General features: G+C 30.1%; 2 protein-coding genes across 11 annotated transcripts in view; one reads left to right on the top strand and one right to left on the bottom strand.

Annotated features, from left to right (window-relative positions):
- The window catches only part of LOC111242061, a 20590-nt gene extending 15580 nt beyond the window's left edge, over positions 1-5010 (bottom strand). For 2 of the 10 annotated variants that reach the window (XR_002668713.1, XR_002668736.1), the window contains exon 1: positions 3356-4717. The gene's annotated coding sequence lies outside the window, so the exon portion shown is untranslated. The other 8 variants (XM_022783598.1, XM_022783558.1, XM_022783577.1 and 5 more) reach the window with 8 other exon arrangements.
- A 5865-nt stretch (positions 5011-10875) lies between these two features.
- LOC106766192 (carboxylesterase 1-like) lies at positions 10876-12146 on the top strand. The gene has a single exon (XM_014650945.2). The coding sequence runs from the start codon at positions 11042-11044 to the stop codon at positions 12017-12019; it is 978 nt and encodes a 325-aa protein (XP_014506431.1). The 5' UTR covers positions 10876-11041; the 3' UTR covers positions 12020-12146.
- Positions 12147-16889: the final 4743 nt, after the last annotated feature.

Below are 16889 nucleotides of genomic sequence, written 5' to 3' on the forward strand. Positions count from 1 at the left end.
TGCAAGGTAGCGCATTCTTAAACCAATCTTATGAGTGATGTTTTGATCATTATGAGTGATGTTTGATGTTTGGTTATTTCTTTCAGCGCAAATTTGAAGTGCCCTCATTCAGCTCTTGCAAAGTCATCAAGGGCGTCATCATCACTCAAGATGACCGACAAGAACGTCCAAGTTAAACCTCTTTCTAAGGTTGCAACAATCCCCAATGGTAAGGTGAGGCCATCAACTCCGGTGGCCAAGGCCTTGACCACTCCAAGGAATAATCAAAAGAAGGTTTCCAATGTAGAACCGTTTAGAAGTGTTCAGAGTGGCAAGAAAGTGTTGACTGTTGGTGTGCCTAAGAGTAGAGTGGTGTCTTCTAAGGCTCTTGTTTTTCCCTCGCCAAAGAAGGTCATAAAGATCAAGAAATTTATGGAATTAAAAACTCCAATGAGAGCACTGTGTTCATTCCCAGTGAAGAAGAATGAAGAAGGAGGAAGCAAGTCATTGCAGTGACTGCCTCAAAAAAGCAATTGAGGGGAAGAGAAGTCAAGAACCGTGTGTTTGATTTCTTGAGTTCTAATGACCGTAAGGAACCAGAAACTAAGTCAATGTCATGTTTGACCTTAAAACAGAACTCTTCATCGACCACAACTGTAACTGATGTAAGTAAGGGTTTAAGTTTATTTACTTGTTAAAAAACAATTTATTTTAATCAAGTGTGATAGATACGTGTTATTTTTTATGTTGCAGGAAAGAGGGATTCTTAAAGAAGTAAACTTGGATAGAAAATCTCTTTCACCTTTAAAAGAAACCGCAGTTAAAGGTGGTGGAACAGCAACGAGGAAACATCAGCACACTGATTATTATAGCAGTTGTGATGAGAAATCACGCCCAAAAACACAGGAAAACCAATCTGTAAGTTCATGCACAGAAGAACATGTTCACCTATAAATATTTTAGCATAAACAGTATTTTTAGACAGTGACTAAAGACTTCCCAAAATGTTACACAGGGTGGCATTCAAATTGACAACTCCCGNTGCAAGGTGCAACGTAAAGTATCTGCTACAACACCTTTTAAAAATGATCCTCGTCCTAAACTTGAGAAACCCAATGATGTGAATGATAAATTCAAAAGAAAATCCGAAATGACGCAACGTAAAGTTCTGAGGCCTCTAAGGTAAGTAATAGTAAGATTCTGAAACATGTTGTGTTTGTAGTAAGCAACTTTGATTCCAATCTAAATGTCTATTGCAGTGCTTTACCAAGGAAGAAAGAAAAGGCTATCATTGCAACAAAACTTAGTGTTATTATCGAAAAGCCATCAGATATTATTGTGAAGCCAAAGGCAACAAAGCCACGGAAGGCATTAATTGTTCCTATCGAACCAAAGTTCCACCGTCTACATGTGTCAAAGGATTGCAACAACAGTAAACGCACTTGAGAAATTCAATATCATAATTGAATTTTTAGTTAATGAAAAAAATGTATTCTAGTAATATATGTAACTTCCTAGTTTGTAGATCTGTAAGTTAACGTGGAAAGAACTTTTTTTTGTTACCACAGCATTAAAATTTGTGGTAATTGTAAGTTCAGACACGATTCTTTTGTACTATTTTTATTTTTTGTAAACATAATTAACGTGGAGAGAACTTTTTTTTGTTACCACAGCATTAAAATGTGTGGTAATTGTAAGTTCAAACACGATTCCATTGTACTATTTTTATTTTTTGTAGACGTAGTTAACATGGAGAGAACTTTTTTTTGTTACCACAGCATTAAAATGTGGTAATTGTAAGTTCAGACACGATTCATTTGTACTATTTGCTTAAGTTTTGATTTGTGAATAACATTAATTCTTCCTCGGATGTATCTAACAACTTCATCTACAAAAAAGTTGGTATTTCATAGTTTGTATCTTCTAACCTGTCCTACAATATTTTATGATGTTTTTCCCTCTTCCTCGGATGCGTCTTTTTCAAACAAATAAGTAGCTCTGATTATAAAAAAAAATGAGGAGCTTTCAAGATTATGGATGCAAACTACACTTGGCCTACCATGACCTTGGACCATATATAATCTTTTCTAAATCCTTTTGTTTAAGCTTGTGGTGCATTTTCTCTTCTGAATTCCAATTCTGTTTATATTCAAAATTTATCCTTTTGATCATCAACTCACTAGAACTTTTTCCAAGCTTTCTAAACATCAGTTCTGTGGCAGAGAAGAGAAAAGGTAAAGGTTATTATTCATATTCCTTTTTCTTTTGATTCGTGTTTCCTTCCCTTGAATGAGCTTCTCCGTTATTCTGCTATGTATTATGTGAATATAGTTTCACTGATTCAAATTTCAAGTCTGCCATGTGTTTGAGCTTATTTGATTTCTTTTCTACAAAGATTTATCTGATTCATGTCACCATTATATGGGATATGGATCCTTAGCCATTAGGGATTGAATTAATAGTTAAGGGGTGCTGCATTTATGGCTTCAACCAAACAAAATCAATGTTAACAGTGTAATCAATGTTAACCGTGTTTTGGAGAAGACTGAAGGCACTGAGATTTGACACTTTGCAGTCATTATCCAATAAAATCTTCATTCACTCACTTTGTTTTGTCTATTTTTTGTGGGGAGGGAAAAGGACCTTCTCCTATTGTATTAAGTTAGCAGACAAGAACCATTCAAAAGAGGAAAGAGTTTCAAATTAGAAAAGAAATATGCATATTCACTGATTTTGAAGAATGTCTGGCAGGAACTTAGTTTCTATGAAAAGAATAAGTAATCTGTGAACTAAGTGGATGAATGTGATCATCTCATTGAATGTAGAGGATTGTCTTTGTCTCTGCAATGAGAGCAAGATATAAGTGATAGTAAGTTCCTAGTTCTTTGTTAACCAATACCATCTACTCATTTTTCTAATCTAATTTCAATATGTATGGTTCTGTGCTCACCAATGAGATTCTATTAATTGGTGGCAAAGGTTTATGTAAAATTTTATTGAATCTTATCTGCTGTAACTTTTCATTAATTAGTGCATAAGAAGTCTAACATATATATCTTTTTGAGGTCTAGTATGGAAAACAACATAAACAGTGAAATCGTAGAACAAGGCTCCAGAAGTTTCATCACTTATCAAGTATATATCATCAAGTGAAATCCCTAACTTTGAATAGGGATAATTTCAGTTTCCCAGCCCATCATCCAAACTGTTTAGTGTTTTATGTATTCTGTCAGGGATAATTTATTATCCCTGTGTTTTCTGTTTTCACCGGAACCTATTTAAATAGGATTCCAGCTTTTTCCATTGTGAGAATAGAAGAAGAGTAGTAGTAACAATTCGATCGATAATAATAAAAGGCGTTTTGGATTTCTCTTACCTTTTGGTGCGGTGCTTTATCTTCTTGGACTCCGTCATTCCTTTCTGAACAAAAGGTGCCTTGCCGGAGCAACGCCTGGAGAACATGCGTCCCTCTTTCTCTCTCGCGTGTTGCAACAGGGAAGTGAAGCCGACACAAAAAATTTATTTTATAAAGAAAAAGGCACATGGCATGCCATTTGCCACTTAATATAAAATTTAACACCATTGATTAAATAAAAACTAAAATCAACACTTTTAAAAATACAGAAATCCAAATTGTATAAAATTTTAACCAAGAATTATTTTAATTTTACTTAATACTTCATGAGAAAAAAAAACCTATTTTTCACTATATATATTGAGATCCCTTAAGCATCTTAGTAATTGCTCTGATAGATAAGTTTTGTCTTTTACAATTATGATTGGAGTCTTCAAAGAGTAATTTAGGAATAAAATGGTATTTTCTTCTTCATTATTGTTATTAATACTATTATTATAATATATAATAGATGCTCTTTATACTTTTTATAACATTTATTCTTTCATCGTAAAAGAAGATTGTTCCTCGTTAGAGACAATAACAATGCATCTGATATAATACTTGATACTCTTCTATTGATGAGAAAATTATTAAAAACTATACACATTAAATGTTGGATCGATTAAATATTTTCGTTTCTTTTTATAAAATAAATCAAGAGTATAACTTTTGTTTAAATAAATGTTAGTGTTATTAATATATTTTATTTGTTAAAGTTATCTATTTCATGTTTTGGTGTCTGCCTTGGAGTTAGCAGCCAAGCAATTCTTTGGAAAGCACTTGCCACATCCCACTCAATTTCTTCACATAAGCCTCAAAGTCAACTTAGTCTTATGGATCATATCCATTGTTCTTGTTACCATAATTTTCGCCACCTATCTTCTCAAAATAATTCTCTACTTTGAAGCATGGGTAGCCCTCTTGTTATTAGCTCTTGGGGTTCCTCCATCAGTGACCAAAAACTTGCACCATGCCCTTTGGTACATTCTAATGATACCAATATTTTTTCTTTAAATTAAGATCTATGATCTATGGACAGTGGATATTAGGATATACATTTTGGTGAGATAATGTTTGGATGGAGACATCTGGTATTTCAGGTCTGTTTATATTTGATTTGAGATTTGTTAGCACCATAAGTTGGTATAAATCTAATAGAGAACTTGGTATGAGTCAATGTGATGGTTTTAAGTTCAAATAAGGAGGTTTTAGATGGTTAGAGTTTCCTTATATGTACTGTTTTTCCCATTTCCCTTTAAACCCTAAATTCTATAAATAGAGTTCCCACACACATACAGTTTGCGACATTTTCATAAATATAGAATAAAAGTTTTCTCTTTCACTTACCTCTGTTGGGTGTACTCCTTTTTCACTTCTCTTTCGGTGCTACTTGCATTTTCTTCATCCAGCGTTGATCTCCTTTCGAACGTCCTGGAGAAGCCACATGGAGAGGTGGAGCTCTCTTTCTTTCTTCCCTCGAGCCACGCATCTCTGACTTCACTGGAACTCTCTGGAAAGGAGAGATATTTCCTTTCGACTTGGGTCAAAAGGCTTGGGCCTCCCTGCTTCTCCAAGTTCGGCCCATTTTATTAGAAACAATATTTATTTTATACGTGTTAAACTTTCTTTAGATTTAAAAATTAAAAAATAAATAAAAATCATAAACATGTTATATATTATTCATCTACTATTAACTATTTAGAAAAAATCATAAAAAAATCAAATTAATTATAAATTATAAAATTTAAAATTACACTAAACACTAAAAAAATAAATCTCACATTATCAAACATAATGAAACAAAAAGACAAAAATAAAAAATAAAATTAGTATTAAACAAAAATAAAAAATAAAAGTAGTATTAAGTCTTTAAGAAATGTTTTTAATTTTTAAATTATGATTGATGTCACAGATAATCTAATTAAAAGAACTATTTTCTTAAAAAATAAAAGTCAAGGTTTCCATTTTTCGTTATTAAATAAACACTTATAATTAGTGTTTAGAATGAAACAGAATTCATTCCAAAGAAACTCTATGGAGAAGAAGCTTTTGTAATCTAATACTTTTTTTTTTTATTTTCTGAAGTTAGTTTTTCAAATTACCCATAACTAACAAACAATAGGGTATTTTAAACAATTTTTTATATATATTTTACATTTATTATTTTATTCTTTGATATTTTTTTTCCTTTATAAATATAAAAAAGTTAATTTTTTTGTTATAACCAAAATATTTCTAAAAAGTCAATGTTAAAGTGATGTTAAGAAAACGTTTTTTCTATACAGAAATGTTTGATAAAAGACAAACTTTATTAAATTTCTACAATAAATAGTTTTAAAAGAATAATTATTACAATCAACTTAAAGCTAGTTGAAAAAAGTTGAGAGAGAAAGAAATATCCATAAATAAATTCGAACTATGAACATTAATTTTTGAAGATTTGTTTTATGAAAGTGGATTTTCTTTCCTTGTAGGTCTACATGCAGTTGAAGAAGTAAACGATTTTGATCAATTAAAGATCCAAGGGTTGATATTGCGTCAACCATTCTTCGGTGGAGTGCAGAGGACAGAATCGAAGTTAAGGCTGAAGAATAACCCACTCGTTCCTCTGAGTGTTACGGATTCAATGTGGGAATTGGCATGGTGCTGATCGTGACCATGAATATTGTAGTGTAAGGGCTGGAAATGGGGTTGAGAAATTTGAGAAGATGAGGGAGCTTGGTTGGAGGGTGCTGGTGAGTGGCAACAATGGTGACCCATTGGTGGATCGTGATAAGAAGTTGGTGCAATTGATGGAAGAAAAAGGGGTGAAAGTGGTGAAGGATTTTCAAGAAGAAGGTTGTTATGGAGTTGAACTCTTTGACCCATTGAAAGTAAACCAATTCATTGATTTGGTTAAACAGTTCATTAACCCAATCTGTGTTTAGGGCTAAATTATAATCATGTTCTTGTCTACAAAACACAATTTACCATGTTACGTTCATAGTTGTTTCAACCTTCTATAATAAAAACATGAGAAAAATATGTTTTTCTCCTTTATGTATTGAGTAAAATTAAAAATAGTTTATGATTGAAGTTTTTTATTTTGTTTTGTATTTTTAAAAATATTGGTTTTGATTATTATTATTGTATTGGATGGTCGTCCGACTATGTTACGAATGTCTGACCCGATGTGCTTTAACCGAACCAGACACAAATGAACGTCATTCATTGAACGTCATTCATTCAGCCATGTACAAGTAGAGGTTGAACATGCAGTTTCTATAACAAAGTATTTTTTAAGAGACACTAAAAATTAAGATTAAAAATAAGTATCAATTAGTATAATAGACTAAGATTGGACACTGATTAGGATTTTATCAGTGTTAGACTTATCTCAGAAAATATAAATAAAAGTTAAAGATATTTAAGACTTTACTTTAATTTGGTTCAGACTTAAATATTAAAGTGTCTTTGTCAAGTATCTTCGATCCATTTGAAGGAAAACTTGATCTAATAACATATACAATTATTCGTACGGTTAAATAAAATTAAAAATAGTTCATGATTCAATTAAAAATAGTTCATGATTCAAACTTTTATTTTATTTTGTATTTTTAAAAATATTAGTTTTGATTATTATTTTCAATGACTTTAAAGTTTATGTTATTTGAGAAATAGACATGTCACGTATTATTTAACTTTTTATAAAATAAAATCCTTGTATAAGCATAGTCAAAGCTTTTCGCGATCAAATAAAAAAATTAGAAAAAGTTGAAAGATCTAAGGTGCAGACAACCATTTCGAGGTGCACTTAAAGGAATGGGTTGAGTACAACCACAATCGATGTAAGGGTGTTTCATCCTACACCTCCAAGCCTTTATCCTGTATTTCTAAAAATTCCACTTTTGACCTTCTGACAACTCATCACCTCTAACTTTTTCAAAAGTTTCATTTTTAACTCTAATAAATATCTTTCCATAATTTTTCTCTTTCTTATTAAAACCACTTTGCACCACCTTAATAATAATTTAATTTAATTTAAAATTCAAATATTATTTAATATAATTTTATACTTTAATAATTATTAAAGTAAGATTTATATTATAATAATAATTATATTAAATAATTAAAATAAAAATAATAATAGTAAAAATAAAAATAAAATAGTAATAATTAATTTGATTTACTGTATTAAAAATATATTAAATTATACTAAAATATTAAATAAATTAAATAATTATTAAATTTAAATAAAAAAAAATTTAAAACAACTATTTATCCGAAGCATATTAATATCGGATTTCTATATCCAATTAATAAATATGTTAACAGTTTTATTTTTTATTTAAAATTTAATAAATATTTAATTTAATTTAACATTATAATACTATTTGTTATATTTTTATATTTTAATAATTATTATAATATGATTTATATTTTTATAATAGTTTTATTAAAAGATTAAAATAACAATAACTAAAATCTAAAATAGGAGTGATAGTAATGAGAATAAAAATAGTATTTAAAATTACATGTATTTAAATATATTAAATTATATTCAAATATTAAATTAAATAATTATTGTAATTAAAAGAAAAACAAAATTTAAGAAAATTTGTTAATCGGATATAGAAATCCGATACCTATACTTCGGATAGATATCAGATAGTAGTTGTTTTTAAAATTTTGTTTTTTATTTAATTTAATAATGATTTAATTTAATATTTTAATATAGTAAATCAAATTGATTATTTTTATTTTATTTTTTATTTTTATTATTATTATTTTTATTTTAATTATTTAATATAATTATTATTATAATATGAATCATACTTTAATAATTATTAAAATATGAAATCATATTAAATAATATTTGAATTTTAAATTAAATCAAATTATTATTAAAGTGATGCAGATTTTTAATAAAAAAGAGAAAAAATATGAAAAAATATTTATTAGAGTTAAAAATGAAATTTTTTGAAAAAATTAGAGATGGATGATCAATTGTTAGAAGGTCAAAAGTGAAATTTTTGAAGGTGCAGAATGTAGGCTTGGAGGTGTAGGATGAAACACCCTCTATGTAAACTAGCAACATATAACAGATATATTCATTATTTATATTTTCATCTCATAGGAATAAAAGTAATAGTAACCTAAAACATTTTTAAAATTATTTTAGATATAATATAAGGGTAAAATAATTATAAAAATATAAATTTTTATATTTTTTAAAAAATAAAATAAAAAATAAAAAAGATAATATTAAATGAATGTAAAAATTTATTTGTGTTAAAATATATTTTTTAATGATAAAAGAGACTTAACTCTTAAGAGCAACCTTCCTAATTTTGATACTATAATATGGTGTTGTTTTTACCTCTTCGTCACTGTTCTGTTTTTGAATTTTTGTTTCGCACTAATTCCTGATCCCTTTATATAGTAATGGTTTTTATCTTTTTCTTAATTAATTGTCAAAAACGTAAGATAAGCTGACACAAAAATTTATTTTATAAAAAAAAAAAAAAAACACATGCCATTTGCCACCTAAAATAAAGTTTAACACCATTGACTAAATAAAAACTAAAATTAATACTTTTAAAAATACAGAAATCCAAATTGTATAAAATTTTGACCAAGAATTATTTTTAATTTTATTTAATACTTCATGAAAAAAAAAACATATTTTTCACTATATATATTGAGATCCCTTAAGCATATTAGTAATGGCTCTGATAGATAAGTTTTGTCTTTTACAATTATGATAAGAGTCTTGAAAGAATAATTTAGGAATAAAATGGTATTTTCTTTTGTATTATTGTTATTAATACTATTATTATAATATATAATATAATAGATGCTGAATATACTTTTTATAACATTTATTCTTTCATCCTAAAAGAAAATTATTCTCTCGTTAGAGACAATAACAATACTCTTCTATTGATGAGAAAATTATTAAAAACTATACAAATCAGAACGAGACATTAAATGTTGGATCCATTAAATATTTTCATTTCTTTTTATAAAATAAATCAAGAGTATAACTTTTGTTTAAATAAATGTTAGCGTTATTAATATATTTTATTTGTTAAAGTTATCTAATAAATATTTAATTCTTTTTTTCTTATAATTGATTTTTTTTTAAATAAACATTGTTATGTTTCAATTTTGTAACCTACTAATTTTTATCTATTTGTATCTGTTTGAAAATATGTAATAACAAATTAGCCTTTTTTTAATAAATATGCAATAACAAATTAGTCTAGAAAGCACTTTTGTTATTTTTTATGATAATTATCTCTATAATCATTGAAAAAAAAAATATTAAATAATGACAATTTTATGGTAATATTGTGATGAAAAAGGTGGCACTGACATATCTGAATTTATTTATGTTGGTGTGGCATATGATTTGAAATTGGTTATAGGATAACCAATCTGAAACAAATTGATATGATTATGATTATACGTCAATCGTTAATGCAAATACGTAAAATGATTATAGTTTTAGAATAACAATTATTATTTAAAATGACGACATTGAGAATTTGGTAAGCTTTTTTATATCGTCAAAATTAGATTAGGATATGATAAAGGATTTATGGATAATCTCACTTAATTATTAGAACTATTAATATAATATATGTTAAAACCATAATCTTTGTATCATAATTATTTTATTAAAATATATTTTGTTAGAGAAAATAAAATTAGAGTTCATTATAGAAGAATTAGAATTAAATTATAGTAGGATTATATTGAGAAAAATTATTACAATTATGATTATGAACATTCGATATTAAACAATGACATCATCTAACATAAAGAAACACAGGACCATCTAGTAGATAATATAACAATATTAGAAATTACTTAAACCGTGTAAGTTATGTTATAAATGACATTTTGTTGCAGCATTTTAACAATTTTATGTTATTCATGAATTCTATATATAGACATCGATTCTGTAAATGTTAATGTCGTGTGAAACATGTATTGTCTTATTTATATATGAAAAATGATATTTTAACACCATTTTTTGACACCATTTTGACACTGCACAGATGTCAAAATGTGATTGGACGATTTCAAATTAAAAAAGTTGAAGCAGGGACATATTTGAAAGAGAAAAATCAAAATTTATTTTTTTAATTTGAAATCGTCCAATTACATTTTGACACGTGTGCAGTGTCAAAATGATGTCAAAAAATAGTGTTAAAATATCATTTTCCTTTATATATAGAAGATTCCATTGTTAATACAAGTTTTCTTTCAATTATTTTTGTTGTATTATTTTATTATTGTTCTTTCGAATTCCATAAGTATTTTTTTATTTAGAAAAGCTCTAAAGTGTTCTTTCAATATGCTTTTAATTCTTAAATTAAACAACAAAAAGTTATTTTTTAATATTAACAGAAAATTTATTTTGAAAATAAAACTAATTTTTATTATGATTAAACATGAAAATAATTTTATGTAGTTTTTTTAATGTGACCAAATTTGAATTTTCTTGTAATGTTGTATCGTGAAGCCTATTTTTCTCTTTCCTCGTGCGTGACTTATGAATATGAATGGTTGAAAAGATAAGATTCCCATCAGCTGGTTCACTTCACAGCTTTGCTTTTCTACACACTGCAACACACAACACTTTCATCTTCTTCGTCGGAGCTTTCTTCCACCACCATGTCTCATCAACACCAGCAATCCATTGATCCCTATCGCCACCTCGATCTCGTTCTAAACCCTAACGGCACCCTCACTCGTTCACGTCACATTCCAATCACACCACCAAATTCAGACCCCACTCTCCCAATTCTCACCAAAGACATAACCATCAACCCACAAAACAACACCTGGCTACGTTTATTCTTGCCCCAAGGAGCACTATCCTCAAACGCAGAGCACCAGAAGCTGCCTCTCATAATTTTCTTCCACGGAAGCGGTTTCGTCGTGGCCAGCGCCGCCAACACCATGTTCCACCACTTCTGCTCCGCCATGTCCGCAGCCGTCCCCGCCGTCGTCGCCTCCGTGGAGTATCGCCTCGCCCCGGAGCACCGTCTCCCGGCAGCTTACGACGACGCAGTGGAAGCCTTGGAGTTTGTCAGAAACAGCCAGGAAGAGTGGCTGACGAAACACGCCGACTTAGGTAACTGTTATATCATGGGGAACAGTGCGGGAGCAACAATCGCCTACTTTGCGGGCCTACGTGTGGCCGACACGGTGCGTGATCTTGAGCCGTTGAAGATCCAAGGGCTCATATTGCGGCAGGTGTTTTTTGGTGGGGTCCAGAGGTGTGCGTCCGAGGTAAGGTTAGAGAACGACGGGGTTTTGCCGTTGATCGTAGCGGATTTGCTTTGGGAGTTGGCGCTCCCCGTTGGCGTTGACCGTGATCACGAGTATGCGAATCCGAGGGCTGAGAAGTGGGTTGGGAAATTGGGGAGAGTGAGGGATCTAGGGTGGAGGGTGTTGGTGAGTGGGAACGGTGGGGATCCGTTGATTGATCGTGAGAAAGAGTTGGTGGAGATGTTGAAAGAGAAGGGTGTGGAAGTGGTGAGTGATTTTGAGGAAGAAGGATGTCATGGGGTAGAGTATAGTGATGAATCAAAAGCTGAAAAATTCATTCAAGTAGTGAAACATTTCGTTTCCTCGAGTGATGTTTAGTGTTTAAGAATGTGTTTTAAGTATTTGTAGACATACGTACAAGGATGTTTGTTATATTGTCATATATTGTGTTTACATTTTGGTGTGATCATTTGATTCAATCAGCTCAGGGAAAGTTATGTGATTATTTTAAACTCTTAAACTATTAAGAACCTTATGTTAGTTGGTGTGTTAATGTGTTGTGGAATGGTAGATAGAGTTACCTTAGGAAGAAATATAAGAATACGAGTATTTATCATCTACCAAGATTTATTTGAAAAATCTTTTGAGAGATCCTTTCCATGAACTTTTTGGGGAAATCTCAGTGTTATCATTAAAAAAATTTAATTAGCAATTTTTTATTCTAACACTAATTTTTGGAAATTAGGATGATAAACAATAATTAAATTGATTTAAGAGTAGATGTAGATTTAAATATCAAATAAAAAAATATCAAGATACAATATACATTAAGCAATAAAAGAGAGAGAAAAATACACCAAAAAATTTAATGACTCCATCAAACCATATACATATAGGTATTCAACTACATTGCTCAAAAGTCACATTATATACTTTCAAACTTTAATACATTTGGCAAAAAAAAAAAAAGAGAAAAACACATAAGAACCCAAGTCTCGTAACACCCTGTTAGAATCCAACAAAGTAATACATGTATACATTAGAAAAAATTTAGAACAAATTCACTTTGACAATAATAAGCACAACTATGACAAATAGTGCAAAACTATGTTTTCTTTCTTCAACCATGAGATTGATCACAATTTGCCTAAAGCTCTAAAATCAAAGTAATTTTTTTACTTTGATTCTCTCCTAAGAAATCAATATTCAAAAGATCTCAAAATGAATTACACACTTCTTCATGTTTTGTTTTGAAAGCAAGAAACATTTATAGAAATTCAACGTGTTATTTGAATTCATTATACTATTTTAATTCGTCAAAACAAAAAATCAATATTTTAATAAACTAAATTATTGTTTTAATTCGATAAAATCAATTAAAAAGAGATTTTAATGGATTCATTTTAATCCACTAAAACAAAATTATTAAATGATGACAAAAGTCAAAATCGTATAAATCAAATCAAGGAATTATAAACTTATGAAACTTATTTTAGTCAATAAAAGCTCAATTTATTTTTTTTTCTCCTTTCTATCCCTACTTGAAGTGATGGTCTCTTTTGACGACTTTTTTTTTTGAAAACATTCATGTTCTCAATATATATAAATTCAAATATTTGTTCTTGTAGCTTGTCCATGGTTTTAAATAGTCTAACACAAGGGCTGCAAATGTTCTCACTTGTAAAGTTGTTGAGAGGTTATTGAAGATAAACTCCTGGCTCACATTTCTAATCTGTCGAGCAGTCTTTCCATGAAGGTTTTTAAGGACTCATTCTTCCTTTGCTTGGTGCTCACCAACACAAGGTGTGTCAAGCTTTGGACCCTAATGGCTACATATTGCCAGCCAAATAGGGTGGATAGTGGCGAATCAGTCCATTGTGTTGGGTGACAAGGTGTTGAACCATGCTAACACTTCTCCCTTCAAAGGAAAGAGAGAACACCCTACACCAAATGGGATCACTCGACGAGTAAAATGTCACGGTGTCACGAACGAGTGCATGTGATCATTTGGTTCAATCGATCAATCATACTTCTTAAAGACTAGCGGTGTCGACTTTTCAGGCATTGGTGCCTCCAAAACAATAGTCGTGAAAAGCAATAGGCCCTCTGTCTATACCATCTGAACCATGAGGGTCCCTTTGATCACCCCGGTACTCATCTCCTAAACGGTCTTGGTCGGTCTTGTGACACCCGGGCACTAACGAGGGGGGAAGTGATCATCGGTGCAAGAGGCACGAATAATGAGCGACTTTTGGCAGGCTTCCAGTGGAAGGGTCACATGGAAGAATCGAACATACACCGGAATGAGAGGGATCTAGAGATTGTATAGGTATGAGACTATACAGTTGAAGGATAGCTTAAAGGAATTAATTTGGCTACTCATATCAACAAATGCATTTGCTTTTCGGTAGCCTAACCCATAAGAACTCCATGGTTAAGCGTGCTTAGCCTAGAGTAATTTAAGGATGGGTGACCTTCTGGGAAGTTTTCCCAGAAAGTGTGAGAGTGAGGACAAAGCACATTGGAAAGCCTCATGTTAATGTGTGGGGGCAGTCAATATTCCCTGTAATGTTACGTGTTAAAGTTTTTCCTTCGCTTTACTCTCTCTACTGTTTGGTCAAACTAGGGAGTTACCTGCAAAAAACACTTTGATGCTAAAGTTAGTAAGGATCTGACAATATTAATAGTAAATGTGCAATGAATGTAACCAACCTACCACAAACTTGTATTTATAGATTTCAAGATATTCAAATCAATACTGACCTAATTACGATCAAATTGGTAATAATCTTGCTTATACTTAACATAATCATTTTAATGTTAACTCTAATTTAATCTGATCACTGACCACTATACCTAACCAATTTCTTTGGAGTTAGAAGCTGACAGACTATCCAATTCTTAAGTTAACAAAACTGTCATATTATATAATTTAACTTCATGAAATATTTAAGTATATTTAGAAAATAGTTAGATTCGTTAAATAATATGATAATAATTGAACAATTTTATTATTAAAAAAAGTATTTTTTTGTTACTTTAAAAAACACATGAAATAGTATCAAATATAATCTTTGAACTATGTTAAGCACAGACTTAGTTTATGGCTAGTTCAATAAAAGAGTTGAATCCTCCATAAAAAAAAGAAAAAAATTAAGAGTTTGACAATTAATTATTTTGAGACTTAGTTTATGGCTAGTTCAATAAAAGAGTTGAATCCTCTATAAAAAAAACAAAAATTAAGAGTTTGACAATTAATTATTTTGAGTGGATCAATGTGATGGTAGTTAGATGTGTAAGTTAAGTCACCATATAAAACATTTAAATCACTCATGGAATGAAATAAGACTCTCATTTATGGTAAGTAAAAAATAAAAAAAAAACTTTAGGATCATTCATTTGTTCAATAAAGAACTCATACTCTTCCTTTCTCTCATTATATCAATCATTATTTTTATTTCTTTAATTTATGATATCTCAAACACATTTCCATTGAAACTTTCAAAATCTCAATATATTTATTTTATTTGAAATTAATGATTGTTTACTGTGCATTTGATATTAAGATGATCTTTCATCCATTAAGAATGATTCACATTTATTATTGAAATTGTTAAGTCAATTATATAGCAATTTTTAATACATATTTGTTTAGTATCACTTATCTTTCACATGTCAATTATGATTATTCTTTATTTTCAAGATTGAAAATAAAAAGTTTACAAAATATTGTAAGTTTACAAATTATTTTTTGGTTTTAAACATAAAAACTCTGTTTAGGATTAAAAAAAATGTAATCAGTTACTAATGTTAATTTGAGAATTTTGTTTGGATTAAATGAATCAAAATAATAAAGCCTATAAATCAAAAATCCAAATCAACGAAGACTGCAAGGCAGAGGAATAAACAAGCTCTAAACATGTTATATTAACATCACAGTAACTCATTCAGATCAAGAACAACGGAAGCAAAAATATGAAAGAATAATGTGCAATAATGTGTGTACCTCCGAATGATAAAATAACAGAGTATAAAATTGATCTAAACATGTTATATTATTATCACAGTAACACATTCAGATCAAGAACAACAGAAGCAAAAAAATATGAAAGAATAATGTGCATACCTCCTACCATTGCAATTTTGGTAATCCCAACATAGAGACAACTTTGTTTTCTAAACCTTAACTCACTCAAACTCGATGGTGTGTTTTCTGAACCTTAACCCATTCCTTTATATAAAGTCTGGCCATCACAGGTTCAAAAATAATGGACTGGACTTTACCTTCAAACAATATAATAACTGCTCCATTAAAAAGGATAAAAATAATGACTTAATGGACCACTTTATGTTCCTTAAGAATAGAAACTTAAAATGCTATAATATTTATTTTATAATTAAAATAAATGCTAACAAACAAATGTTGAGGAGGTGCCCCTAGAGCAAGTACTAGAGGATGTTGATACCGATTAGACTCCTTAGAAATTCTCTTAGTTATTTTATGTATTTTGAGATATTCCTTTATGTTTAAGTTTTAACTATGATGTTTCTTTTCGATGACTATAACTTGAGACTTATTTGCAAGTATATCTCCAACTGTTCTCTTTTATTTGGATGCACTAGTGAAAAAAGGAATTTAGACGTCTGTTATTTTAGGCTTTTAACGTCTGATCTTTGTCCGACGTCTATACGGGTGACGTTAATGAGACGTCGGACCTATATAGGTCAGACGTCTATATAGACGTCCGATCCATACAGGTCAGACGTCTCTGAGGTTGCTCCTAATTGATGGTGATTTAAGTTTACAACTTTATATTTTAGTTGAAGAGAATGTATTGTATATTTCTTTTATTAGATGGTTTTAAAAACATAGTGGAGGGAATTAGAGAGTGCAAAACTCAAGAAATCGTCGCCAAAGAACGCCGCCCAGGGACACGAGAATAACTACACAAAATCCAACGAAAATACATTTTAATCGGTTCAAATGAAAGATAATGCATCAAAGAGTGATGTAATCAAAGTAAAACTAATTTAAAATGGTGCAAAAGTGAGAAAACGAACCTGAAAACGTAGAGAGAAAATGCGACGAAGATGATGAACAATGAGGGCGCGTAATGTAACGCCCCGACAACTTACAGGGACTGCTGACTGCCCTCACACATCAACACGAGGCTTTCTAGTGTGCTTTGTCCTCACTCACACACTTTCCGAGAAAACTTCCCGAAAGGTCACCCATCCCATAATTACT

This window comes from Vigna radiata, chromosome 1 (assembly GCF_000741045.1).
Source record: "Vigna radiata var. radiata cultivar VC1973A chromosome 1, Vradiata_ver6, whole genome shotgun sequence".
Taxonomy (NCBI): domain Eukaryota; kingdom Viridiplantae; phylum Streptophyta; class Magnoliopsida; order Fabales; family Fabaceae; genus Vigna; species Vigna radiata.

Excerpts from the sequence above, each read along its gene's own strand:
- LOC106766192 (XM_014650945.2), top strand. The coding sequence starts at position 11,042 with ATGTCTCATCAACACCAGCAATCCATTGATCCCTATCGCCACCTCGAT.